The following is a 27,806-nucleotide window of genomic DNA, read 5'->3' as shown; positions in this document are numbered from 1 at the left end:
AAAAATTGGGGTTATAAAAAATGAATTAAAAAAAATTAAAAATTAAAATAAGGAAAGGGAGTGGGTGAAGAAGAGAAGGCACTTTGATTTGTACCTTGAAAGTACGCTTTAACTGTACCCCATTATTTATTTATTTATTATTTATTATTTATTATTTATTATTTATTATTTATTGTTTATTTTTAATCTCCCCACTCTCCCACTTTATATACTCTCATTCCCTCTCTCTTCTCAAACCCCCAAATCCCCTTCTTTCTCTCTCCTCTGCAACAATGAAGCAGCTCATCCGCCGTCTCTCCCGCGTCGCCGATTCCTCCCAGTCCAGTTACTGCCTCCTCCGTACCGACTCCTCCGCTGCCGCTCGCCGCCCCGGAAGGGCTCACTCCTTCCGCGCTGCTGCTGCAAGCAAATTCCGTCGCTCTAGACCGGAGGGCGCCATGCCGGTTCCCCAGGGCCATGTCCCGGTCTACGTCGGCGACGAGATGGAGCGGTTCGCCGTCAGTGCCGAGTTACTAAACCACCCGGTTTTCGTAACTCTACTGGAGAAATCGGCGCAGGAGTACGGATACGAACAGAAAGGGGTGCTTCGAATCCCCTGTCACGTGCTGGTGTTCGAGAGAGTACTGGAAGCCATTAGAATCGGCGATGAAGACTCAATTTACCTTCAGGATCTTCTCTCTTCTCTCTCCGGCGACTTCCTGTCGTGAATTGATTTTTGTGCGTTTTTTGTTCCCTGGATTGATCGTGTTGGTTTTGATGTAAATATAAAACACAATTCCTTCTGCGATCGGGGAAGACGAAACGAGATTTGTAGTTCTGTAAATTGATTTTGGGTTTAGGGTTTTTGTGATTGTTGAATTCGACGCTGGAAACACTGAAATCAAATCGGAATGTCCAAATTCGCTGTAATTTCTGTTTGGATTCCGAGAAAGTTAGTTAGTTCTGTATAATTGAACACAGAGAGAGAAAATGTTGATCGGATTTTGGGGATTTGGAATGAATCTGCAAAATTTTGGGGATTTCTTGCTGAAAATAAATAAAAATTAATTTAATTTAATTGAATGGGATGAGGCGAGATATGCGGTAGAGTGTAGGGACATAAACGTGATAAAATATAAGAAGTGGGGGTAATTCGGGGTTCACGGGGGAGTTTTTTAGTTTGGCTTCTTCTGCACGTGCTTCAACAATCACAACGGAATATTCTGTTTCCCGTTTTTTGTTGCCATTTTTCCAAACCTTGCCCTTACCTCTTCTTGCCTTTTGTTTTCCATTTTTTTCCCACCAACCATTATTATTATTATTTTAAAATTATTATTTAAAAAGAATAGGTTATATTTTTTTTTAGATTTTTTTTATATAGTTCATGAAATTTTGTGCTATTCAAAATAACAAATTATTTTTTTATTTTTTACAAATTTAAACAGAGAGGCCCAAATTTGGGATCTTAGTAAACCCATTTGTCTTGGGCCTTACAGTAGGCCCATAGCGTTTTTCTTTTTTTCTTTTTTCCTGAAAATTTAAATATCGTAAAAAATAAAATAGTTAATTACATTTTTTTTTCTTTAATACAATTTAAAAAACTTATAATTTTATTTTCTCTAAATTTAAAATATTATTTTTTAATCGATATTTAATGAAACATAAATTTGTAATTGGGCTAAAATAATTAAGTTTATGTTATAAAATAAAACAGGAAAAATGAAATTTGAGATAATGTTTGGTGAAGATAGTTACGTGTATTAATTTTAGGTGGGTGAATGGAGACATATTAATTAGGTTAGAGATGTATATTTTTTTTATAATTATTATTTAAAGTTCTATAAATCCAAAGTCTTACGAAATAATGACGTTATTATATCATCATTAATTATAATTTTTTCATTAATTTCTTTTACTTATTGCTTTCTCACTTCCCCTAATCCTCATGCATGCATGCATCAACTTATCTCCCCAATCATACTAACCATCACATCTTTTCCATTTTTCATTTCCTCTTTTCAAGTCACATCTTTCGAGCTAATGTTTGTTCTCACAATTTACCTATAATGGTACTGGCTTTAAAACATGTTTGCTAGGGAGGGAGAGGTTTCCGCACTCTTATAAAGAATGTTTCGTTCCTCTCTCCAACCAATGTGGGATCTCACAATCCACCCCCTTCGGACCCAGCATCCTCACTGACACTCATTCCCTTTCTCCTATCGATGTGGGACTCTCGCTTCATGTCTACCCCTTTCGAGCTCAACCTCCTCGGTAGCACATCGCCCAAAGTCTGGCTTTGATACCATTTGTAACGACCAAAGCCAATGAACTTTCCCTTTCACATTTCCTCCCAAGACTTTAAATTCCGTCTGCTAAGGACAAGTTTCCACACTTTTATAAAGAAATGATTCGTTCCTCTCTTAAACCGACGTGGAATCTCACACTACCCGTTCAAGCACTTAACGTCATCTCTAGCTCTCATTCAAAATTTGAAATATTAGGAGTCCTTAAATGGGTGTCTTTGATTTATTTGCCTCAACCAACAATACTTCAATTGACAGTTGGACATCGACAACCAAGCTTTTCCCCCTCTCATTTGGAGCTTAATGACTCTGATTTCTCACCAAACCCCTAATGTTTAATCAATTAATTGAGGGGGGTGGTCGTGCTAATCATGATTAATGTCTTAATTATCTCATCTCTTTATTTCTTAACATATATAAATATGATCATTCATCACGTGCAAGCTTTTGAATCAAATTAATGCAATACTCCACACTCAAGAAATTATTGTTCACGTGTTTTGCTTCTTATAATTAATTTCCACTCAATTATTTCAATATAATTATTTTGTCTATACATTTCAAAAACACCCTTAAACCAACAAATTATTACATAATCAAACTTTATTTATTTTTAAAATTTTAAACGGGGAATTTATTAAAAAAAGAAAAAAAAAAGTCATTAAAAGCATTTGGGAAACGTAGGTAGGAAAAGTATGAAAAATTAAATTATCATTAAATGAATGTTAGGTACAAAATATTTATTAATTTTGGGTATGAATAATTAGTTTTAGAGCAATAAAATTATCTCCATTAACACCTCCTTTGGTTGAATGCTCCTTTCATTCATTTATTATCCCTTTTTTTTTTTATATTTAATATCATGTTTTTTCTTCCCAATTTATTTTAACATATAGTTTTTGTAACCGAACATTAATAATGTTGCGACAGTATTATCAACTATGTCTATCTTATTTTATTTTTTCAATTTAATTACCTAACAACAAGAGTAGTGGATGGCCGACTATAAATTAATGCACCTTTTATTTTCAATCACCAATTAATATAGGTAGAATTTAATTCTTCAATTAATTCAACTTCCTTAAAAATCGTATTTACCCTGCATTTTATTTTTACCATACGTAAATTAATGAATTATTTTATTTTTACCATATAAGAAATATTGCTAGGAATTTAAATTCCCTATTTTGTATTTTTTTTTAACATAATAGTTAATAAATTTAAGTACAGCTACCAAAAAAAAAAGAAAAAAAAAACAAAGAAATCTATGTCTTGAAGATGATAATTTCTGTCGCTCTTTCAATCAAATTGAAATGTTCAGATCAATACGAGGTTTCTTCGCCGCCGGCAACGGTACAACGGAGCTACACCGTGGGCAGGTCGGATTGTTCTTCATCACCAACACGTAGGACAAACAACCAGGGCAGCCGGCGACAATCGGCGTTGACGACAAATGTTTCAAGTTGGGTTCTTCTTGAAACTCTTTTGCCGCCGCTGACGAGGAGGAGGAGGAGTAAGACGGCGATGGCGACACCGATGGTGACGATTTCCAGAGTGACGACCGTTTTCTGATGGGATTTCTCTCGGCTCGTTCTAACGCCGATTTGACCTTGTCTAAGGTACAAACGCTCTGATAATTAGTCGTCTGCCACGGCGACTGCGACGGCGATGAAACTAGTTTCAAATCCAAATTGGCTTCGTCCATTAAATGGGTTGAGAAATGGAATTTTGAGTAATTGGGCGGCGACGGTGGAAAGTTCAAATCTTGAAGCTTTGGCACTGTTTGATTCGTTTGATGATTATTGTTGAAATCTTGAACATTGCATCTTTGAATGAACATTTTTCCTGACTGAAATAATTAAAATTCAATCAATTAATCATCCACCCACAAAAAGACGCTTCAAATAATTGAACTCTGCTTTTTTTGAATATGACTCTGTTTCATTGCCGTCCAAAATTACACACAAAAAAACAAAAAATTGTTTCATTTTTAACGAAAATTCCAACATGGGTCTGGATTAATCAAATATCAAGAGCCACAAAATAATTAAAAATTTAAAATTCAAGGGGAAAAATCGTACCTTCAAGTCCAGCCTTTTTTCCCAGCCGGAAGGAACATGGAGGTCGAGGTCCAATTCTTGGGACTCGCCGCCGCTGAGTAAGTCTCGGGTGATCAAAGTCGTTAATTTCTCGGTGCCGGAATCGTTTCCGGCCGCCGCTTTGTTGTAGCTTGTAAGAACTCGCACGAGCGAGCTTACTTCGGCGGCCATTTTTTTCCAGACAGGAAGAGAGAGAAACTAGAGAGAGAAATGGGAGTGTCGGTTTTCTTGTCCAAAGGCCGCACAGAGGTCTCTATATATCGTAGAAAATTAAAGAGGCCGATATATAATAAAATAGATCTAATAATTTATTTTTATTTCTTCAAAAATTTGAAATTAACAAAAATGTTTTAGTTATGCACACATTTATTGCCCAACCAAGCTTTGTGCTTCGGGATTTTCTTTCCATTTCCATTTTTTATTTTATTTTCATTAATTTAAACACATATAACCTATCCTTTATCTACTATTTCTCGACTAACGGGATAGCATAAACCCACCTCCACAATGGTATGACACCCTAATGGAAAGAATATTCTTTATTTATAAACCCGCGATTATTCTCTAAATTAGCCGATGTGAGACTTTTATCATCCAACATAATCCACCGTTAACCCATATTGTACCATTTTGGTTTTTCTTTTTGGACTTCTATTCCGTAGTCGAGAAATTTCTACACCCTTATAAAGAATACTTTGTTCTCCATCAAAGTGTAACGTTCTTGCTAACTGAGTTATGGATGACAGACACAAAATAATATAATATATACCGGCTATTTCATAAGCTTTGGAATAGATTTTTAATTTTGTAGAAAATTTAAATATTAAAACCTAATTTATATTTTGAAAATAAGGGATTTAAATTTAATAATAAGAGACGTGCATTGACTTGGCCATGCCACGTGTTAAATCGATTAATCTGAGGAGTAAAAGATTTACTTCGTGAAATGACCAAAACACCCTTTCTTCAATTAATTTCTCCTGTAATATTAAACACAACGCAACAACCCCAACCATTCTTGGTTCAATAAATTTCCGTTTAATTTCATTTTTAAATCCTCGTAAAATGAATTACCCAAAAAAAAAAAAAAAGTCTACTTCATTTAATTGGAAACAAATTAATATTTATTAAATCCTCAATTATGTTGAGGATTAAACCTAATTAAAGAAAAAAAAAATTGATTGTAATTTAACCTTTTTACTAAACGAGTTAATAGCTAAATTTAAATTTGAATTAAGGAAATAATTAAAGAAAAAAAAGAGTGTTGTTTATGGGTAAACTCAAAGAAGACCACATTTATGGTATAAATTAAAATAACATAAGTTATCATAATTTCCTTGAAAATGTTAATATTAATTGAGTTGGTCAAACATTGGAAAAATTAAATAAAATGGTCCTTCAAAACTAGGAAATAACATCAATGCATTTAATGTCCCCCCCATTAATGAAACTCTCTCATAATATTATATTATAATTATTATAAGATTCAACCCTCATTAATAATCATTTTTTAATTTTATTTTTTCCACCCATCATTTATATGTTTTTTTTAATTAAAAAAATTTAAAGATAAAATAGTACAAAATGGGCCCAATTTACAGTGGGCTTGGATGGTTAGTTGTCGGACACTAAAAGCCTTTAATAGTGGGCCCAAATGAGGTTCCACTACGCAGAGAATCTCGTCCTCTCGCCAATACATTGCAGAATATAAATTTATTTATTGAATTTTTTATTTTTAAATAAAGATTCAAAAATTCTAAATTTAGTGTTCAATTAAATAAAATTGAAATTAAAATTTAAAAAATCGAATAAACAATGGTAATTTAATTAAAAGAAAAATGGTAAATGAGGGGTAATTTGGTAAATAGTGGAGGCATTTAAAATAAATAAATAAATAAATAAATACAATAATTTTAACAAAAACAATAGACGCATTTTGCCCAATTTTCTCGAGACTTGCTTACTCCTTTTGTTATCTTTGTCGATTTTTTCCTCTCTCGCTCTGTTACTGAGAACGCGGGAAGAACAGCGATGCAGATCTTTGTCAAAACCCTAACTGGGAAGACGATCACGCTCGAGGTCGAGAGTAGTGATACCATCGATAATGTCAAAGCCAAGATCCGGGTCTGTAGTTTCTGCCTTCCTTTCCTTACTGCCTTTTATGAATTCATTTCTGGCTTACGTTTCTTTGATTGAATTTCGGTTTTGATTTTCCTGTTGTTTACTTTTTTTGCCTTTTGATTTATGTTTAGTCTGATTACTCGTTTAATTCATCGTACTTGGAGATTCCTTCGCCGTTTGGAAGTTGCTTCGGGCCGAGGAGATGTTATTATCTATGTCTTCGTCGCAGAGGAGATGTTATGGAAACTCCGTTTTTTTTTTTTTTTCAATCAATTCTCACCAACATATGTTTGCATGATCCATTGGATAGGGAACTAAAAAAATTGGCGCCGATGGTTTCCTTTTTGCTTGTTTGCTGCGATTGTCAGTCAAATTAAGTTGGAGAAGGTTTTCTTCCTTTCTGGACACATTTCCTTTATACATAAACTGCGTAATGCTCTCTGAGTTTTTGCTGATTCTTATCGTATGTCTGTTTACCATTTAGCTTCTTCCATGGCGTTGTTTTGTTTTCTGGTATATGTTTTTATTCATGCCGAATCACTTTCCCAACAAAAAAAATTCTGCAAGCTGTTATGGTCCCCATAGATTTGATATGGAAATTTGATTCCATTGTGCCTTTCTTTAAAAAAAAAAAAAAAAAAAAAAAAATCATAGTTTGAATTCTGAATTACATTCCTTCTAGCTTCAACCGGGGCAATTAAGCAATTTGGTTTTATCGTTTTGTTTATATATAGGACAAGGAAGGTATTCCTCCTGACCAGCAGAGACTAATTTTTGCTGGTAAACAATTGGAAGATGGTCGAACACTTGCAGATTATAACATCCAAAAGGAATCGACCCTTCACCTCGTCTTGAGGCTTAGGGGAGGTACTATGATTAAGGTCAAGACTCTGACTGGGAAGGAAATTGAGATTGACATTGAGCCAACCGACACAATTGATCGTGTCAAGGAGAGGGTGGAGGAGAAAGAGGGGATTCCCCCTGTACAGCAAAGGTCTGCATTTACCTTCTTCTCCATTACTCGAACTACAATGACTAAATCTTTCTATAGGCATTTGTATATGTGGATACCTTGTTGAATCTCCCTCAAACGCATCAGTATGCCTTCTCTGTTTAAGAATAGAATTTGGCTGGATCTTTCCTACTTAGCACAGGGTTCATGAAGTTGGAGTATTTTAGATTCCAGCATTTATTTTATGCATGAAGTGTTATTTTAAAATGTATTGACATAGCACAATTCAAACAACGCAAGGACAGGTCCATTGCTAATTTGAGAAGATTTCAGTGGATTAGACATCTATTTCCCTGTCCTTAGGTTGAAGGATATATCTCCACCCCCATATTTGGAGATCAGATAATGGACATCTCTATTTAGTATTTTATTGTATGTTAACATGTTTCATGTTTTTGAAGTTTTATTCCAAGTAGTGAGATTTACACTTGAGTAAAATTTAAATGAAGATGTAAGATGAGAATCTTGATATAGATTGACAGAAGATTTTGTTAGTTTCACGCACTTCAAATTTAAAATGTAAATAAATGTTTTCAGAAAGTCTAATGCATTATTGTTTATGTGATGTCCCACGTTGGTTGGTTGGGGAGGAGAACAAACCACCATTTATAAGGGTGTGGAAACCTTCCCCTAGTAGACGCGTTTTTAAAGCCTTGAGGGAAGCCGGAAAGGGAAAGCCCAAAGAGGACAATATTTGCTAGCGGTGGATCTGGGCCGTTACAGCTTGGGCCTGAAAATTGATAGTTTGATAGAGTTAGTCACGTTACTTAAGTTTAATTTGCCCATGATTTCTAGGCTTTCTGGTTGGTCTTCCCATGCTCTTTCTTCTAATATCTGTTTTATGCTATTATTTTCTGGGGTGGCGTTAAATATATCATAATACCCATGTAATGAGAATTAGTGAGTCAACAATTCTGAATTCCATCAAAATTCTTTCTTCTATTTCGTATTGATCTATGCACTCTGATATGTTACCGACTAAACGGATTAATCGGATTTGCTTATTGCTTATGGAACTTAAAATTTGAAAATGCACTCCGTTTTGCAGGCTGATTTATGCCGGCAAACAGCTAGCAGATGACAAGACGGCTAAAGACTACAACATTGAGGGTGGTTCTGTTCTCCATCTCGTGCTCGCCCTGAGGGGTGGTTACCTGTAAAAGCATTTTATCTATCACCTCCTGAAATTCTGAATTTTCAGTTTTATTTTGTTGGCGTGGATTAATGGAAAATATTTGAGCCCAAGCTTACTTTATTAATTACTCTCTAGTAGAGATTTCTCCTGTGTATCTCTATCTCCTTCAAGTTCAACATTATTAAAACCATTTGGTTTCTGCGTGGAAGAAAATTGTAAGATTTATTCCCCAAGTTCTTCGATTTTTCATTGGGGGAATCAAGCTTAATTTATCCTGGTGGTTATACTTTCATTTTTATGGATCCTCTCCTGTCTATGACTCGTGCTTGTGTTACAGGCGCGTGTTTGGTCGTCCCTCTCCAGGTGCGCTTCATACTCTTTCTTTCCTCTTATTATAATAGATCGTGCTAGAGACAGTTAATATGCGTCTTATCTACTCCGCTATGTTTTGGATTTACCATGAACTAGAAATTCCATTTTTTTCAAAAAAAAATCTCTAATATTTTCTTTTTATGAATTATATGATATAAATGGATTAGATGATGGTTGGATTTAAATGCCATGTTTGAGACTGCATGTAGATGAACATGCAAACATGAATATGGCTGTCTCAACAGTTAAATGACATTGATTCTTTCTTGAAATTAGGGTTTATACTCTCGTTTCCACATTTATTGTGCTCAATAATGGAAGAATAATGAAATTCATTTACAATACCCACAAAATAAAAAATAAATCATCGTACAGAGCTGCAGCAGATGAAACTGATGCAATGTTTTCGTCACTTTTTTCAAATGCTTTGACTCCCTTTTATAATTTGAATCATTTTCTTCCAAATTAGGAACTTAAAAGTCTAAGGTTTGATAAGGTTTGATATCAAGGAAATGTTTTTAAACCATTATTGGATTATTGATGTTATTTATAATTGCAATTTCAAGTTTGACTAAAGAAATATTTTAATGTATGCTTGTAAATTGCCTACTCATTTCAATGCATTGACTGAACACTAGGTATCAGAAATGGCTTTGATAGAAGGATTAATGCTTTTTGTAATTTGAAATTCTCTACCATCTAATATCAATTTTGATCGAGGACACTGACGGTTGTTCTGTATTATGTATTGTCGCATTCCATTGTGTTATTTTATGGATCTGGAATCCACTAATCAACACTCTTGACACTTTTCTGAAACCGTTCTAAAAATGTGCTATTGTTTCATGCCATAACATAATATTTAAATTCCTAAAATGGGTGTCTTAAAAGTAATAGTTCTCTCATCATTTATTCGAATAATTTTCTTCCCTAACTAAAAATTTCTACCTAGAATTGTCTTTATAAATCATGTAAATTATATTTAGTTAAGTTGTTATTGATATTTATATTTATTTTAGAATCTACCATTAAAACGTCGATAGAAGATCTCAATTTCACAAAAACAATGGATAAATATTTATATTGCTCAATATTTCTTGAAAAAAAATTATTGTCAGTTAAATTAAAACACCTATTTGATATATTTATTTTTTCATATTTTATCAATTTCTTTTACGATATTAGAGATATCGATTAATCTTCATGATTGATATCAATTTTATTTCTTCAGATCAAGAACAGTCACGCATACGTAATAAGTCATGTCTCTATCTCTAGTATGGACACGTAGGTGTTTGGTAATGGTTAAAAGTCTGAATGGTTAGTGAAATGTTACTAACCCACAAGAAAATATTAATATCACACGTCCATTGCATTATTAATAATAATTATTTGCTACTTTCCTTTCGCTACCAATTTTTTCTACACAACAAAAAGATATTTTAGACAACCAAATTAATAATAATAATAATAATAATAATAATAATAATAATATATGCCTTTTTTTCTTCCTTTGAATGCCACCAAATTTGTTGGATTACCAAATAATCTGACTTTTTTTTATTTTTCATTCTATTTGTGATATCATAATTTCAATAATTAAATATATCCTAAAATTAAATAAAATAATAATCATTTACAGGTGAACTAATTAAGGGAGCTGGTTGAAATTAGAATTATATATAAATATCTATAAAATATTTATTAATTTTTATAGAATTAAAAATTTGATCTCTAACTTTTTTTTTTAATTTTTAAAAACAATTTTCCACCCATATTTAATATTCAACTCCTATAATTTCTACTTCTCCAAAGAATTTTCAATTCCTACCAAATCCAAACTCACAATTAATTAATTATTAATTAACTAACTCACTAATTACATCATCTATTACTTTTTATTAAAAAAAAAAAAAATCAACGATTTTTAATTAAGGAATATCCTTGAATCTTTATTAAATTACCATTTTAACTTTTTTACAGTTAGGGATTAAAAATTGAATGGTAAAAATGATTAATTAGGTAAATTAGATAAATATTTGATTAAAATAAATCACAGCTTTTGAACATACCAACACACACAGAGATTGATGGAACAGCCAAAGATTAGGATGTGGTAATTACTTATTAAATATATTTAATTTTATAGTCAAATTGAATTAATTAATTAATTAATTTAAGTGGAGGATATGAAATTAAAAAAAAAAAAAAAAAAAAAAAGTTTGGTAAAACAGTAACATCCGATGGATCCCCTCAACCTGTCTGTCACGTTGATGGTGATGATCTTAGGTTGCAAACTTACCTTCCTGAAATTGACCTCAGGGAATCCCCGACCATGCTTTTTCTTTTTATATTTTTTTTCCTTTGTTTAAAAAATAATAATAATAATAATAATAATAATAGGGAAAATATTATGGTTTAAAATCCTTCAATTAATTAATTTATAACTGATATATCTATATATATATTACAACATATTCCCCCATCCTACGTTAGGGTATGAACCTTCTGTTCTGTCCCCTCTGTCTCTCTCTCTAGTTTCTCTCTCTAGTTTCTCTCTCCTCTTTCATATAATAATAAGAAGAAGAAGACTTGTATATGGTAAAGAGATGGGTAAGGGAAGGGCTCCATGTTGCGATAAGAATCAAGTGAAGAGAGGTCCATGGAGCCCTGCTGAGGATCTCAGGCTCATCAATTTCATCCAAAATTATGGCCATGATAATTGGAGAGCTCTCCCTAAGCAAGCAGGTACTCTCTCTCCCCTCTCTCCGCCGTCCACGGCCGCCGGACCATCTCTCTCTCTCTCTCTTATTTCATCCTCAAAGATTATTGGGAGTGTGAGTCCGAGTCCCCATTGGTTAATTCAGTGGAAGATCGTGAAATTATAAGTGAAGAATACCACTTTTATTGGTATGAGACGTTTTGAAAAAATCCAAAACAAAGTCACGAGAGCTTATGCTCAAAGTGGACAATATCATATGAATAGTCGTGATTTCTAACTTTCTCTATCTGGGTTTTGCTTACTTTTCTTATTCTCTAACCCTAAATTCAAAATTTTGCTTCTTTTTAAATGGATAATATTATTCAAATTTTGACAATTTGAATGAAGTAATTATTAAATGTTCCAAAATAAAACAAATTTACTGTTTTATTTTACTGTAGAGGAGGGGATAGAGAGTGCTGACCTTTCAAGTCATTCTATCATAAGAAGAAAAAAAAAAAAAAAAATCATTTCTGCTGATTTTTTTTAATAATTAATCCTTCCATTTTAATTAGATATATAATTCTTTAATTACTTACTAACAACACACTTAAACCTATTTTCATAACCCGACCCTAAACTTTAATTTCGTGACGTATTATTTTACAAGCTTAGTTTACTAATGTAGTTTAGTTCAGTTAGTTTAACGATCTTTTTCTCAATTCAAATTATTTTCATTTTTAAACGATGTCTTTCTTCTAAAGCTTTTCAATTCACCTAATTTCTTTACGTTACTTCAGAATATTGTATAAATAATATATGGTAATTAATCGATCTCTACCTAACTAAAAAATTGAAAAAAAAAAAAAAAAAAAACTCTTCAATATCAAGTGACTGATACCTTAAATTCAACCAACCGACCAACAACCTTGTTTACCAAAAAAACACAATTTTTTTTTCCATTCTGTCCCACGTGGATTTTAAAAAAACAATTAAAAAGAAAAAAGAAAATTACCCATAAAGCCCTTTCTTCTTTATTTATTCAAGAAAAAGAAATTTGAACTTTTGTATGTTTTATTTGACCATATTATCTTATAATGATTGGTTAGGGTGATTTTCAGCAACAATATATTTGTTTTATTTATCATTTATTTAACGATGAATTCTAACGTTTTTTTGTTCCCTTAATTCATTTTATAGGATTATTACGATGTGGAAAAAGTTGTCGTTTGAGATGGATCAATTACCTTCGACCCGATGTAAAACGAGGAAACTTTACACAAGATGAAGAGGAAACCATAATCAAGCTGCATAAAACTTGGGGGAACAAGTATGATTTGATTTGCTATAATAAATTTTAATCTTTCTCCCTTTAACAAATTCAACACATTTCAGGTGGTCTAAAATTGCATCTCGTTTGCCAGGAAGAACAGATAACGAGATAAAAAATGTTTGGAACACACATTTAAAGAAGAGATTATTAAATACGGCGACAACCAAAGATTGCAACGAACCAAAGGAGTCTCTGACAACTTCATCATCTTCCTCCTCGAGTTTACGCCTCTCCAACGAAACTCAAGACTTAGAGACCGAACAACCGAACAAGACCAACTATGTTACCAGTGATCTCTTTTGTCCCGAACAACAAACCACGAGTTCCCTTTCGAGTAACCCCTCAAATTCAAACTCAAGTAGCCAAGTTGACAAAGTTTGGCCTCAAAACCACTTAGATTTTGGAGAGGAAGTGGAGAAGAAGAAAGAGAATAAGCAAATAAGGTCGGAATTGGAATTGGAATTGGAATTGGAATCAATCGAAATCCCATTAGAATGGGATAAAGATTTTTGGAACATATTAGATTTAGAGGACATAGATCTATTCGGATCTAACGAGGTAGATCAATATTACTGTCAAGCTTCGAACTTTGGAGAAGAAAAAAGGCAGGAATTTGAAAATGATAAGTGGTTTAAGTATTTGGAGAACGAGCTGGGATTGGAAGCCGATGGCTGCTCCGGCGCCGACGATGTCACGGCGGCCGAGAGACTGCTAATGGACGACGTGGACCCTTGTATGGCTTATTTTGCAGATGGGTTGACATAACAACTTTAGAGCTAAAATCCCACTTCCAAAACATATATATATACATATATGTATATATGTATATATATATACACACACACATCATGCACTTAATTAGGACTTAATTTTAGTGTTTTTCCTAAGGGAAAATTAATGTTTTATAGGTACCAACATTTGAATTGTAAAGGAAAATTACAACGAATTAAAACCATACAATATGGTTATGTAATGTCAATACTATACTATAAAACAATCTATCCATATCCATTTATATTTTTGGATTTAGTGGTTCATATTGCATCCTCTGTCGTTATTAAATTAAATTTAGTTTACCTTGACTATTTCTCGATCCAACCTAATCTATATATACTCCTAGTCACGATCGTTACATTTAGAGATGACCTTTAACTTAAGTTAAAACCAATGGCATGGAAGTTTAGAAATCAAAGTCAAAGAACATTGGTTTGGTTGGAGCAAGAATGATGCACATGCACACAATATTCACATACCAAACCCCAGTCAGTAGCTTTGCCTTTAAATCTACACCAAACTTTACTTACTCAAACAAATATATACATTAATTATTTATTTTAAAAATTGACATGAAACTGCAGAACTAAGCTCACTTCATTACGAAATTGACATGAAATTATGATAATACCCAACATTCTTTTATGATTCCATCTACCATCATCAAACAAAGAAGCTAGGAATCGTAGGAGTGCAAAGAAAAGAAACGTTTACCACTTTCATCTCTTGAATAAGAACACAGGCACTGGAGCTAGTGGCCGGTTCAACATCTGAAGCTTACAACAAATCCAATTCTCAACACCCAGCTCGCCAGAAAATTTTTGGATAGTATCCAATTCTTCCCTAAACATTAGAAAACAAACCCATTAGAACGTCTATCAAACTCACAAACATTTGCGCGAACTAATAATGAAACAGTCTAAACTCAACGCTAGCAGATATTGTCTGTTTTGGTCCGTTACATATCACCGTTAGCCTCACGATTTTAAAACGTGTCTATCAGGGAGAGGTTTCCACACCTTTATAAGGAATGTTTCGTTCCCTCTCCAACCGATGTGGGATCTCACAATCCACCCCCTTGGAGGCCCAGCATTCTTGTTGACATACCGCCCAATGTCTAGCTCTAATACCATTTGTAACAGCCCAAGCTCACTACTAGCAAATATTGTCCGCTTTGGTCCGTTACGTATCACCATCAGCCTCACGGTTTTAAAATGCATCTACTAGGGAGAGGATTTCACACCCTTATAAGGAATGTTTTGTTCCTCTTTTCAACCGAGATGGGATCTCACAAACAAGCGTTATTTAATTCGATGTGTGTATTCCCCTGTCCGTAACAGCGTGATATATAACCCCAACCCCACAATTTATTTTCAAAGAAAACAGAGATATGACTAGTTCAGAGATTGGATTACTACCAATGTCATCCCACAAAGCAGGTATTTAGCCTTGTGAATTAATTTTTACTGATGAAAGAAAAAGATGAAATATGCACTTGTTGATGCATTCAAGATTTGTCCACAACGATGATATATAGATAAAAAGTTTTAAATCCAAAATTAGTAGCTTTAAGACAGAAATAAGCATGGATTGCAGTGGGAAGAAAAAGAAGAGGAGCAGAAGTATTACAGTCCACCAGGATGCCCCACGTAAACCACAAGGCTGATGAGCCCTCCAGGTTTCAGAATTCTATAGGCAGCTTCAAGTGCTTGTAATGTTGTTTCTGACTTTGTAGTGATTGCTTTGTTACCACCAGGTAGGTAGCCAAGGTTAAATGCAACAAGCCTAAGAAATAAAGCAGCATTAACTGGTATATCTAATCACAGATAATAAATTTATTTGAATTCTTTCTCGTTCTTCAACTTTCTTACATGGTTGTTCAAGATTCATAATATTAGCAAAAAAATGCAAAAAAGGATAGGTATCAATTAAAATGACAAATATGTCATTACTAAGCACAAAATGTGGAATCATTACCTAACGGGAGAACCCTCTGGAATGACATCTTCCATTCTGCTGTGGCAAATGGAGGAGAGTTTAACAAGTTTCCTCTACATAAAACTGGAAAATATAAGCACTTGAACAATTGTTCAAAGATTAACTACACAAATCCGAAGGTAGAGTCATCGGTTGATCCCCATTTTTTGAAAGTGAACTGACAAAAATAAACGTTAAAAGCTTTCCGCACCGCCCGGTGTTATAAATGGTATCATAGCTAGACATCGGGCGGTGTGCTAGCGAGTACGTTGGGCCCCCAAGGGGGGTGGATTGTGAGGTCCCCATCAGTTGGAGAGGGGAATGAAGCATTCCTTAAAAGGGTGTGGAAACATCTCCCCAGCTGACGCGTTTTAAAACCATTAGGCTCACGACAATACGTAACAGGCCAAAGTGGACATATCGGTTAGCAGTGGGCTTGAGTTGTTACAAATGGTATCAGAGTTAGACACTGAGTGGTGAGCCAATGAGAAAGCCAGCCCCAAGATAGGTGGATTGTGAGATCCTACATCGGTTGGAAAGAAAAATGAAACATTTCTTATAAGGGTGTGGAAACCTCTCCCTAGCTAATGCGCTTTAAAACCGTAAGGCTGACGGTGATACATAACGGGCCAAAACAGACAATATTTGCTATCGTAATTACAATTTTAGGCTGTAGGCCACTAATTGGAGCAAGTTATGAGATATATATTTACTAGAAGTAAATCATGGATTGGCCTAAAATGTGATAAATCAATGGATACCTCTTTTTCACTGAGTGACTCATCCAGTAGCGCAGAAGTGCTTTCTAAAGCCTCTTTCTGAACGTCCATTGCATAAACACGCGCAGAACCAGCTTCATCAGCAACCATTTTGAGCATAGCTAGAGTATCATACCCATTTCCACAAGTAGCATCTACCACTGTATCCCCTGTTCTGATGACACGTTTCCATACACTGATGGACAAGGTAATTAATATCTAGAACAACAGCTAGAAAGCAAGCAAAGTACTGCCCATAATGCAAAATCTTCTGTAGAACAAAATGCAAGAAGCCATGATGCTGTTCTGTGTTTAAAAAAACAAGGCATAGGTTTGAGCCTAATGATCATACAGCTCAATAGAGACCATTGCATTGAAAAAGAGAGGCCAGTGAAGAACAAAGGCCTGAAAACATAGAAAACATACAGCCATACCAGCACATGTAAAAATGCACAAAAAAAAGTTAGCTGATGATGCAAATACATACGAGTGAGCAACTTCTGTCGCTCTCTTCTTCCCAAAAAGGTAGCCAACCATGACATCCTCCAATCCTATTATCGCATCATGCACAATTTCACAACAGCACATCAAATTTCAATGGAAATGATTACAAAAACAACAACAACATTAACAATAATCAAAATCAAGACCCCTAAAACGAATATTATGTTGGTAAATGATAATCTAACAAGATAATGTGCAGATTTAAGCACAACAAAATGAAAATGTAACCTTCTAGAGAAGAAAAATCTTTCGACGACGACGACGGTGAAGAGAAATAAGTCTGATACTCGGACGATATACCATTTGAGTGAATACGATTAGAAAAGCAGCAAAGATTTCTCAAATGTCTTTGACGTCCTACGACTGGTTCGGAGGCAGCAGCAACCGCTACCCATTTGTACCCAAATTTCAAAGATAACATCTCCCCAACTCTCTGGATTACCTTCACCGGCGATTCCGCCTGTACTGTCGTCGGTGAGGGGACGGAATGACGATTACAATACGACCGGGCCGGGTTACAATGAGCCCACTAACAAGAATATGGCTTTGTCATTATTTATGGGCTTTTACAATAATGGGCTTTTGTGATTATTTTAGCGAACCATTCAATTAAATATTAAAAAATATTATCTGACTAGACATGAAGATGACTTGTCTACCACCTTGCCACCTCAGCAGTAGCATGTAGTCCACGGTATGGCGTGACCTTTGAGAACAAAACGACTAAAACGCACCGCCTTGAAACAGTTTGTTGCTGCTGTTGTCTTTTTCTATGTGTATGAACTGACACGTGGCATCGAGATGAGCACACTCGGACAAATGGCTCTCCTTGTGCCAAGTAAGATGTACACTCGGCTATTTAAATACCAAATACTGTCCAAATAAAATTGAGATAATTAAATATTAAAAAAAATCTAAATAATTATATTAATTAAAATTATATTTAATTTATTTGTTCAAAAAATGCCTTGGAGCATAGGTCACTTCAATTAATTGAACTCCTGCAGTGCTTCTCTGCCACGACGCAACTGTCCATACACTTGTTTTGTTTTGTTTTTTTGTTTTTTTTTTTAAATAATAAAATTTAATGTCATTTTCATCTTGGCCTTCTTTGATAGTTATTTTTAGTATGAATTAAATTAACATTTTTAATTTCTTTTAATAATAATTAAATTTTGTTTTGAATTAAACTTATAAATATTAAGGATATTTTAAGAATTTAAGTTAAATTAAAAAAAAAACTAAATATACTTGATGTAAAAAAAATATTTCAAATTTATATTGGAGGATGGGGCAAAATGGTATTTTAATTATTTAATTATTTATTATTTGGTAAAATGTATAATTAATTGCATGAATTGGCCAGAGCTTGTATGAGGACACGTGGAGTTAATCTATTGGAAGATTTATGGACGGTTACAAATGCGCGATGGATTTATTTTTCTTCCCAATGGAAGTTTATTACTTAATTGATACATATTCAAATTTTCTCTTAAAGGAAACCCAACCTTAATTTTCGGAAACTTTTTCTTTTTCCGACTTTACCCTCCGATTCGGGGCTTAATTACTTCCTCTACCCAATTTCGTTGGAACGCTCCGCTCGCTTTGTGAATTTCTTTCTTTTTTTAGCATTTTTTTTTCCTTTCAATAATAACATAATTTAATTATAATAAATTATTTGATATAAATTTACATATTTGAGTTTATAATATGAAATAAATAATACATTGAGATATTTTAATATAATTATTGAATTATTTTAACTATATTCAAATAATGTGAAGAGACTCATATAATTTTTAATATATTACATAATGTGAATGGAATTTGAATCCAACTTTATAAATAATTAAAAAAAATTCATATCTTAATCGATTAATATATATAATTATATAAGCTAATTTAATATAATATTTGACTCATTAAATGCATCCTTCCATTTATTTACGTGCATGTGATTGCAAAAGTAACTTTTACTTTTGGTTTTGGAAAAATAAAGTATTATTATAGGACAAGAATGCATTATTTATTTAATTTTAAAAAATAATACATTCTTGTCCTATAATAATACTTTATTTTTAAGTCGGTCACTCAATATTGTTGTCCAAATTATATGATATGTCGGTGGATACATTTTAAGTCGGTCACTCAATATTGTTGTCCAAACTATATTACTTACTTAAATTAAATATAATTGACTAAATTATAATAACAAAGAATAAAAATCTTTAAAAAAAATATTATTATTAATTTAAATTATATTTACTTTAATAGCTTTTTTAGAATATCAAATCAAAATTAGGATAACCTCATAAATAAATGATATAATTCAGGGGTGTTTTTAATAATTTAATAAATATAATTCGTAGTGTCTAATTGTTTTTTTTACTTAGATCAGATCAGTTAATAATTATTATGTTTTAATAATTTATATTTAATATAATATTTATAATTTATATTTAATTATCACTTATTAAAATGAAAATACTTAATGTATTATTTTATTTGAAGTATAATTTTATATATAGTACTAAAGAAAAGTATTAAAAAAATTTCACGTCCATAGATCCATTTCTTACGTGGCTTTGAAGAGAAAAAAAAATCTTTCCAAATGGCTGGAAGTGCGACGTGGTGATACATCATTGGTGCACAGAGATGATGGGTAATTATCCAGTGTGCTCAAATCTAACTGAGCCTGCTATCAATATAAACCCCCCATAAAAAAGAAAAAAACGAAATAAAAGATCTGGAATATTTAAATAAACGACAGAAATGTTACCGCGCTACTGGGTCCCACGAGAGGACCACTCAGATCTTTACAGTAACGATCGTTCGGTTTTGGTCGTGCCACGTGGCGAATGATCCAGTGGGATTAAGCCAACATGGAAGGCGGGGTGGGGGGCGGTTGCTTAGAGTAGAATTTGTAAAATATAGTCAACGCGGAAAACAGTTTGAAAAGTAATGGCATTCATGTAAAAAAGTGGTATAGCAGGGGTATTTATGGAAGATGGTTTCAGGGTATTGCTACCTTCTTCTCGTTTTGACTGTTGGCGAAGAATTCGCTAATTCGAAAGAAATGAATGGAAATTTCAAGTTGTATTGCCTGAAGATCGAGCTTCAGTTTATGTGTTATCAAGCCAAAAGGAGATTGATATCTGTTGAAGAAATCTGAAGAAAAAGGACTCTTAATTTCGTTTTGGTTTCTGTTTTTGTTTATTTCATCGACTCGGATCAAAGGCTTGGAGTGTTGGAAAGAGTGAATGAACTGAGGGAAAGTCGAGGAAATTTTGTTTTTCGAGCTTCTCGTGGAGGCAGTACTATTTCTTAGTACTCGAACCTTCTCGGGAGGTTTGAGATATGGTGTTTCTTCCTTGGTTCGCTCTGCAAATTCATCAGGTACTCCGATTCATTACATTTTTATTTTTTTATGTGGATCTGATTGAGCTTTTGAAGATTCTTGCTTGATCTGATGTTGATTAGTGTGCCAGTACTTTCATTTCCGTGAAATTTATGTTCGTTTAGTATGTGTAGTATTGTAATTGAGTATCTGGTTAGATGAATCTAAATTCTATTGCAGACCTAGCGGAATGTTCGTGATCGTGAAGTATACAGATAGAATGTATTTAGATGGATCCTATAAACAGTTATTCATACTCTTCGTTGTCTGGTTCTTTTGTGTTGACTACTCAAGACTATAGTATTATGGTTCGTCTCTTATGGATTGGCTTGGCTCTGATTGTACAGATCGCAAGTTTTTGTTTGACTTCAATCAGATGAAGGAAATAAAGGATTTAGAGTATTTATGAATTACTGTGGTGTATCAACTAGCTCTAAAAAATTGATTGTTTTGAGCTTTGAATCGCAAAAACTTAAGTTTGGTAGCATGTTTTTCAGTTACTCTATCAGACACTTCAAATTCCTTACACTTATTGGACATGCATCAAACACTTCATGCTTGATGATTGATCTATTTTGAAAAAAAGTATAAGAGAGGTACTAAATTCTGAAAGTGAAAAACTATAAACTTGTTCTTCGTTTCTCCGATTTGTTTAAAAAAAAACTTCAATGAACTTCTTTTTTCCAGCACTTAAATGCACGAGCATGATTGACTTGAAATTTTCTATTTTATGAGATGATAAATTATTCTAAAGAATTTTTAGCTGATTTGAGATGGTTTTCAAATAATTTAAGAAAATTTGAAATAGGGAACTAGTTTCGTTGAACCAGTTTATGTATCAGATCATATCTGGAAATTTCGATTGTTTTACATTTAACAACCTCTTGTTTGAAAATCAATATGCTTCAGCTATTTTTGGTAGTTTGTACTATTTCTGATGGTTTTTTAATATATATTCCAACTCCTGGTATTGTAGAGCTAGCACTCTGATTTCCAAGCAACTTTTCCCTATTGCCTTCTGTCTGGTTGAGCTTGTTCAAGCTTGGCTGAGTTGACGACAAAGTTATCAAAACATGATGAGATGGAACAGTCAAGAAATGACCAGCTCCAGTGCACTTCCATGCAATTTGGATTTGGGGAACTACAACCTGCTTCTAAATCATCCATAGAGGACCCTATGAGTATTGTTAACATGCAAAGTGATGGAAGAACCATGGATCTTAGGATGTCAGAGGTTAAGCCTGTCCTTAATTACTCCATACAGACAGGCGAGGAGTTTGCTTTTGAGTTTATGCGTGACCGAGCAAATTCCCGAAAACCACTCATTCCGGACTCAGTTAGTGACCCTAATTGCACTTCAGGTTATATGGATTTAAAAGGAATTTTAGGCCTTAGTCGTACTGGGTCTGAATGTGGATCAGATAATTCAATGATTACTATAATGGAAAAAGGTACAAAAGATTTTGAGCGAAAAAACTCTTCATTACATGGAGACAAAAATAACCATGGAACAGTTCATCACAAATCACGCGAGCCGTCAGGATATGATAGTGGTCGGGGAATTGGTCATGGCTATGCTTCTTCTGGAACTTCTGATGGCTCGTTAGCAAAGATGAAAGTCCTCTGCAGTTTTGGTGGGAAAATTTTACCTCGTCCAAGTGATAGTAAGTTGAGATATGTTGGGGGTGAAACACGCATCATTCGGATAAAAAAGGACATCACTTGGCAGGAGCTTATGCAGAAAACATCATCAATCTATAATGAAACATATGCAATTAAATATCAGCTTCCTGGTGAGGACCTTGATGCGTTGGTTTCAGTTTCTTGTGATGAGGATCTCCAGAATATGATGGAGGAGTGTAATGAGTTCAAAGATGACAAAGGATCCAAAAAACTTAGAATTTTTCTGTTTTCAATGAGTGATTTGGATGAAGGGAGTTTTTCTATGGGTAATGTGGATAATGACTCTGAGATCCAGTATGTTGTTGCAGTCAACGGCATGGACAGTGTTACTAGAAAAAGCTCAAACCTGCATGGCTTAGCAAGTTTTTCTACCAATAACCTGGATGAGGTAGATGGACAAAGCATTGAAAGGGGTACAGTTCTTAAGGAATTGGCTGGTGTCAATGCATCGGCCTTAACTGGTAATATTGCCTCGTCATCCTTGCAGTCTTCACAACCTGTTCGGGCAAATGCCTATAATGCTTATGAAACCTTTGTACAGACTTATCATGAGCCTCAAGGACAATATCCAGAGATACCATCAACAAAGTTGAAAGGAAAGTTAAATGATTCGTTTGAGAAAGAGATTCATCCTAAAAGTGGCTGCTCCTCAATTCCTTCTCATTTGTTTGATGAAAAATCAACTCCAGTTTCCATGGCGCAAGGTGAGTTTCCCTTCTTAACTCCCAAGAATGAGTCAGACCTCCAGGGTTCGGAAGGACTTCCTTCAATGTCTGTTTCTGGAAATCCTATAGTTTCTAGATCAAGTGATATGGATAACATGATTCATAAGTTGCCATCGAATGCATATACTCATGATTATATGGACAGTGAATCAGAGGTCGTTGATTTGAGTCTCCTTGAGCCTCCAGCTGTTGTGCAAAGAGTGTATCGCTCTGAGAGAATTCCTAGGGGGCAGGAGGAGTTAATGAATCGCTTATCTAAATCTGAGGATGCGCATGGTTCCCAGTTTCTAATCTCTCATTCACAGTCTGATCAGGACCAGATACCAGAATCCACTGTCCAATTGCAAGATAGCAGCAATTGCGAAGCTGAAAATTCCCTTCCCATGGAAAAACCATCACATACTGCTACTAAAGTCAGGCATGATGAGTGTTACCAAATTCAAGATGGCCAAGTATCTTCTGTAAAGAATCATGAGGATTCTGCATTGGGTCTCTTGCAGCTTGACATGGGTGAGGTTGTTGGAATGGGGTGTAAAGACAATAAAAGTCTTGAGCAATCTCAGATTGGTTCTAAGGAAGAAAGTTTAATTAGCAATGTTACTGAAAAAGCATCCACGGGTAATGTTTCCAAACCGGTGCAAGGAGACATTGTTATAGATATTGACAATCGATTTTCTCGTGATTTCTTATCCGATATATTCTCCAAAGCAATACCTTCTGAGGATTCATTTGATATTAGCAACCAACTGCACGAAGATGGAACTGGTTTGGGTATTAATGTAGAAAATCATGAACGTAAGGGCTGGTCACATTTCCATAATTTGGCACAAGAAACGTTTGTTCAAAATGATGTTTCTCTTATTGACCAAGATCACATTGGGTTTTCATCTGCTCCCAAGACTGTTGGAGACAATCTTACTCCTTCAACAACTATAATTCATGAAGATTCTCAACTCAATTTTGGTGATGACCAGAAAGTGTATAGGATAAGTGGACACGACACCACCAATTTTCTTTCACGTTATGATCATTCCCGACTGAATGGCGTCGATAGTTCGCAATTTGACGCTATGATGGAAAACCTAAAGACGTTAGAGTATGGGCATGAGGTACACTTCAGTTCTTACTATGGATCTATAATTCCTCTGTTTTTATTAGAAAATTGACTCATAAACTGGGATGATCCTTAACTAAATTTTATACTCCTGGCAGGATGCTAAGGTAGAATCTAAGGGCAGTGGCTTACCTCCTCATGATCCTTCTTTGGGAAATTTTGATCCTAATACATTACAGGTATAGTTCTTTCATGCTATTAAATATATGATATCCTCTCCTGCTGCCTGTAAATCTCCACGAAGTATGGAAAGTGCGAAACATTGGGAACTTCCTGGGGACTTCTTCTGCCCCTTTAAGTTTTTACACATCAGCCCTGCTGTAAAACTATCTGTTTTTCCCTTTTAACTCTGGTTGCTTAATTTGAATAGAAGATCAATTTTAGATAGACTGGCTTCTGTTTATTACCCCCTTGCTCTTTCAGAATGTGTACTATCTTTGCACTTTGCTTACCTTCTGCATGCACATATTAGATCATAAAGAACAATGATCTTGAAGAGTTGAAGGAATTGGGTTCTGGAACTTTCGGCACTGTCTATCATGGAAAGTGGAGAGGAACTGATGTTGCAATTAAGAGAATAAAGAAAACTTGCTTTATGGGTCGATCGTCAGAGCTAGAGAGATTGGTAATTTTAATTTGTTTTAGCTATTTGTTGATGCTGTATTATACTCGTTGTTATTACTATTACTATTATTTCTGGTATTTTTCAACAAACCATTAGTTCCTGGCGTTTATTGGGGGGAAATAATTAAGAAATTGTGGTGCTACGTCATAGTGTTGTTTTTTTTTTCTTTAATCGGGGTACGGTTTCTATTTGGGTTGCCGCTAACACCGTCATGTAATCTTATTTTTTTATCTTTCGTCCCCTATAGACTGTAGAGTTCTGGAGGGAAGCCGATATTCTTTCAAAACTTCACCATCCCAACGTGGTTGCATTTTATGGTGTTGTGCAAGATGGTCCTGGTGGAACATTAGCTACTGTGACAGAATACATGGTTGATGGTTCACTTCGACATGTTTTGCTTTCCAAGGATAAGTAAGACCCCAGCTGTTTCTTTCTGGTTTTGAGTTCAGTATATTTCGGGATCTATACAGATATAAACCAAAATTATATCACTAATACAGTGACTAAATCGATAGTTTCAAAGAGATGAACTTTGATTTATGCCCCAGTTTATTTTCATAGTCACATTTCCCATTTTACAAATTTTTAACTTGCAGGCATCTTGATCGACGTAAGAGGCTAATAATTGCAATGGATGCAGCATTCGGAATGGAATATTTACACTCAAAAAGTATTGTCCATTTTGATTTGAAATGTGATAATTTGCTTGTGAACTTGAAGGATCCTCAAAGACCAATTTGCAAGGTGATCCGAGGGTGTTTATGCTGTTTTCTTATGTCTGTCCATTTAAAATATATTTGTATTTCTATGCGTGACCCACCTTCTATTTCAGGTAGCTGATTTTGGCCTGTCAAAGATCAAGCGAAATACCTTGGTGTCTGGTGGTGTAAGAGGAACCCTACCATGGATGGCACCTGAGCTACTAAATGGTAGCAGCAATAAAGTCTCTGAGAAGGTGATGTACATGTGTCAGTCTTTTTGAATGTCCTACTAGAAAATTAACCAGTGTTTCTCTGTTATTTTATCTACCATTTGGATTCATTGAAGTTCTGCATGGCATGGAAATTTCTCAGTTGCCTGTACTTGACAGTGAAATTTGAAAATATTCCAAGCACTCTTGAAATCTGCATGGACGGTAGTTTGTTTGCATGCTTTATTTTCAAATTTAAAACGCTTGTAGTTTGTGGGAATACAAAAAACACAACTCTTGCTACATTGTACACACATTGACACTATATGCCATATGATTAACACACATCGGCAAATATTCTATATGAGATGGCCTAAGAAATAATTCCAAATCTATCCTAGTTGGAAATGACTTAGATACGAAACTCTAAAGCGACTGTTCTATTGACTAAAAGCCATTTGATATACAGGTTGATGTGTTCTCTTTCGGTATTGTATTATGGGAGATTCTCACAGGAGAGGAACCATATGCCAACATGCATTATGGGGCTATCATAGGTAAGAATATCTAGACTTTAACTTCTGTCCTGCACGTTAAAATACTATCTCTGTGTTGATTCATGCACACGCTGACCTTTCTTCTCCGAATTCAGACATCATAAATCAAGCTAAATTTTAATAATAACAGTTTCAGTTCTATGGGAAACCTAGCAACCATATACTAATTCAACGCGTCCCTATGGTGTCTGACTAGTTTTTTTTGTAATTGCCAGACAAGTATTATTTTGTTAGATGGAAACCATTTTTGTTGGCTGCCTTCTCTTAATGTGGGTCTTCTTCGTTGTATGTTCATGAAAGTATGGCTACTCATAAGAAAAATAAACTAATTCTTAGTTAGGCTCCCACTGGTTTTTACCATTTGAGCACACAAGATTAGCAATATGAGTGATTTTTAATTGTCGCCAAGACGAAACTTGATCTCAAGATATCACTTCTTATGTGCAGGGGGTATTGTGAATAACACATTGAGACCAACCATTCCAAGTTACTGTGATTCTGAATGGAGAAAGTTGATGGAACATTGCTGGGCGCCAAATCCTTCAGATAGGCCATCCTTCACAGAAGTTGCAGGCCGTCTGCGTGTTATGTCAACAGCCGCTGCTAGCCAAACAAAAGCACAAGGTCCCAAAATACCAAGGTCATAATCATCTTTCAAATGGATTGTTGAGTTACTCATATGCTTTCTTATATATTTGTTCATTCTATTCTACAGTCTTGAAAATTGTGTGTATTTTTGTCAATAGAAGGTAGATAAGTGTTTTGGTGTGAAATATACTGTTGAACCTTAAATATAATTCTTTATTATAGTTTATGCAAAAAAACTGATAAAAGCTAGTTAGGAGGGCTTTGCTGCCATTGATTTCCAGCCTAGTTCCTGATTTTGAGCGGTTCACAAATTCAATATCTACTTGTTTGAATTATGCAACTCTCGTATTCATTTCCCTTTGTTGAATGATGAAAGTCCTATGTCGGCTAATTTAGGAAATGATCATGGGTTTATAATCAAAAAATACTCCCTCCATTAGGCCTTTTGGAGAAGCCCAAAGCAAAGACATGAGAGCGCCATGAGAGGTTATGCTCAAAGTGGACAATATCATACCATTGTAGAGAGTCGTGTTCGTCTAACACCCTTTTTGTTAGATTAATGTGTGATTTGTAGCTCGGTGTTGTTATCTTTTCATAAAGATTTGATCCCATGATCTTCTAGAAAAACGGTTAAAAAAATGGCTGTTTTAACCTTTTTACATACAATCCAGGTAACTTTCGTCTATTCCTGTGTTTTCAAAATTCTTTACTCTAAACCCTAATTTGTACTAACTTTTATTTAATCTTTGCATTTTAATATTTTTCTATGCATACAAATACTGGTTTTGGAATTTTGTGTACAATAAATAAATACCTATCATTTAAAAGTACAAAAATGAAGAAAGTTCATAAACATTCTCATTTTCTGATAGGAAAAAAAGATTATAAAAAAAGGAATTCCCAATCAGAAGGGAGCTTAGGTTATCAAAATTCTAAAAAATTATGTTAAGAGAAATATATTAAAGAAAAATACTAACAAAAACTTAGGACCCCACATGTACACTAAATTAAGGAATATCAAAATTTTGATGATGGCAGGTGAGATTCTTATTCAACTGTCAACTGTCAACTGTCAACTGTCAACAGTCAACTGCTTTGAAGTTTTTTCTTTTCTTCTCCTTTTGTTCCTTCGCTTCAAT

The 27,806-nt window shown here is 34.3% G+C and overlaps 6 protein-coding genes across 6 annotated transcripts; 4 read left to right on the top strand and 2 right to left on the bottom strand.

The window, feature by feature from the left end:
* The first annotated feature begins 214 nt into the window (after positions 1 to 214).
* On the top strand, positions 215 to 1,021 carry LOC111483728 (auxin-responsive protein SAUR71-like). Its single transcript, XM_023130012.1, has one exon. The coding sequence runs from the start codon at positions 273 to 275 to the stop codon at positions 705 to 707; it is 435 nt and encodes a 144-aa protein (XP_022985780.1). The 5' UTR covers positions 215 to 272; the 3' UTR covers positions 708 to 1,021.
* Positions 1,022 to 3,554: 2,533 nt separating this feature from the next.
* LOC111483930 lies at positions 3,555 to 4,619 on the bottom strand. The gene is made up of 2 exons (XM_023130305.1): positions 4,364 to 4,619; positions 3,555 to 4,131 (listed from the first exon to the last, which is right to left on the bottom strand). Exons 1-2 carry the CDS (start codon positions 4,550 to 4,552, stop codon positions 3,586 to 3,588), a joined length of 735 nt encoding a protein of 244 aa, XP_022986073.1. The 5' UTR covers positions 4,553 to 4,619; the 3' UTR covers positions 3,555 to 3,585.
* Positions 4,620 to 6,306: 1,687 nt separating this feature from the next.
* LOC111483931 (ubiquitin-NEDD8-like protein RUB1) lies at positions 6,307 to 8,921 on the top strand. Its single transcript, XM_023130306.1, has 3 exons — positions 6,307 to 6,505; positions 7,237 to 7,496; positions 8,563 to 8,921. Exons 1-3 carry the CDS (start codon positions 6,413 to 6,415, stop codon positions 8,672 to 8,674), a joined length of 465 nt encoding a protein of 154 aa, XP_022986074.1. The 5' UTR covers positions 6,307 to 6,412; the 3' UTR covers positions 8,675 to 8,921.
* Positions 8,922 to 11,548: 2,627 nt separating this feature from the next.
* Positions 11,549 to 14,618, top strand: LOC111483928 (transcription factor MYB63-like). The gene is made up of 4 exons (XM_023130303.1): positions 11,549 to 11,769; positions 12,923 to 13,052; positions 13,118 to 13,853; positions 14,542 to 14,618. The coding sequence occupies exons 1-3, from the start codon at positions 11,631 to 11,633 to the stop codon at positions 13,818 to 13,820; spliced, it is 972 nt and encodes a 323-aa protein (XP_022986071.1). The 5' UTR covers positions 11,549 to 11,630; the 3' UTR covers positions 13,821 to 13,853; positions 14,542 to 14,618.
* Positions 14,327 to 17,588, bottom strand: LOC111483929 (putative rRNA methylase YtqB). Its single transcript, XM_023130304.1, has 6 exons — positions 17,297 to 17,588; positions 17,052 to 17,115; positions 16,568 to 16,760; positions 15,807 to 15,880; positions 15,459 to 15,614; positions 14,327 to 14,672 (listed from the first exon to the last, which is right to left on the bottom strand). The coding sequence occupies exons 1-6, from the start codon at positions 17,487 to 17,489 to the stop codon at positions 14,549 to 14,551; spliced, it is 804 nt and encodes a 267-aa protein (XP_022986072.1). The 5' UTR covers positions 17,490 to 17,588; the 3' UTR covers positions 14,327 to 14,548.
* Positions 17,589 to 20,113: 2,525 nt separating this feature from the next.
* LOC111483925 lies at positions 20,114 to 26,947 on the top strand. The gene is made up of 9 exons (XM_023130298.1): positions 20,114 to 20,464; positions 21,442 to 23,982; positions 24,086 to 24,166; positions 24,460 to 24,612; positions 24,860 to 25,023; positions 25,209 to 25,356; positions 25,445 to 25,567; positions 25,992 to 26,079; positions 26,527 to 26,947. The coding sequence occupies exons 2-9, from the start codon at positions 21,547 to 21,549 to the stop codon at positions 26,724 to 26,726; spliced, it is 3,393 nt and encodes a 1,130-aa protein (XP_022986066.1). The 5' UTR covers positions 20,114 to 20,464; positions 21,442 to 21,546; the 3' UTR covers positions 26,727 to 26,947.
* The last annotated feature ends 859 nt before the right edge of the window (positions 26,948 to 27,806 follow it).

The sequence above is a fragment of the Cucurbita maxima genome, unplaced genomic scaffold (genome assembly GCF_002738345.1).
Source record: "Cucurbita maxima cultivar Rimu unplaced genomic scaffold, Cmax_1.0 Cma_Scf00009, whole genome shotgun sequence".
Lineage (NCBI taxonomy): Eukaryota > Viridiplantae > Streptophyta > Magnoliopsida > Cucurbitales > Cucurbitaceae > Cucurbita > Cucurbita maxima.
Note: the sequence above shows the minus strand (reverse complement) of the source record. Positions and strands in the feature narration are given on the sequence as shown.

Coding starts and splice junctions, on each gene's coding strand:
- LOC111483928 (XM_023130303.1), top strand. CDS start 11,631: ATGGGTAAGGGAAGGGCTCCATGTTGCGATAAGAATCAAGTGAAGAGA. Junction 11,770..12,922: donor AGCTCTCCCTAAGCAAGCAG/GTACTCTCTCTC, acceptor TTCATTTTATAG/GATTATTACGATGTGGAAAA. Junction 13,053..13,117: donor CATAAAACTTGGGGGAACAA/GTATGATTTGAT, acceptor AACACATTTCAG/GTGGTCTAAAATTGCATCTC.
- LOC111483931 (XM_023130306.1), top strand. CDS start 6,413: ATGCAGATCTTTGTCAAAACCCTAACTGGGAAGACGATCACGCTCGAG. Junction 6,506..7,236: donor ATGTCAAAGCCAAGATCCGG/GTCTGTAGTTTC, acceptor GTTTATATATAG/GACAAGGAAGGTATTCCTCC. Junction 7,497..8,562: donor ATTCCCCCTGTACAGCAAAG/GTCTGCATTTAC, acceptor TCCGTTTTGCAG/GCTGATTTATGCCGGCAAAC.
- LOC111483925 (XM_023130298.1), top strand. CDS start 21,547: ATGGAACAGTCAAGAAATGACCAGCTCCAGTGCACTTCCATGCAATTT. Junction 24,613..24,859: donor CGTCAGAGCTAGAGAGATTG/GTAATTTTAATT, acceptor CGTCCCCTATAG/ACTGTAGAGTTCTGGAGGGA. Junction 26,080..26,526: donor GCATTATGGGGCTATCATAG/GTAAGAATATCT, acceptor TCTTATGTGCAG/GGGGTATTGTGAATAACACA.
- LOC111483728 (XM_023130012.1), top strand. CDS start 273: ATGAAGCAGCTCATCCGCCGTCTCTCCCGCGTCGCCGATTCCTCCCAG.
- LOC111483930 (XM_023130305.1), bottom strand. CDS start 4,552: ATGGCCGCCGAAGTAAGCTCGCTCGTGCGAGTTCTTACAAGCTACAAC. Junction 4,132..4,363: donor AAAAAAGGCTGGACTTGAAG/GTACGATTTTTC, acceptor TAATTATTTCAG/TCAGGAAAAATGTTCATTCA.
- LOC111483929 (XM_023130304.1), bottom strand. CDS start 17,489: ATGTTATCTTTGAAATTTGGGTACAAATGGGTAGCGGTTGCTGCTGCC. Junction 15,881..16,567: donor AGTCACTCAGTGAAAAAGAG/GTATCCATTGAT, acceptor AGTTTTATGTAG/AGGAAACTTGTTAAACTCTC. Junction 14,673..15,458: donor GTGGGGCATCCTGGTGGACT/GTAATACTTCTG, acceptor TCTAATGTTTAG/GGAAGAATTGGATACTATCC.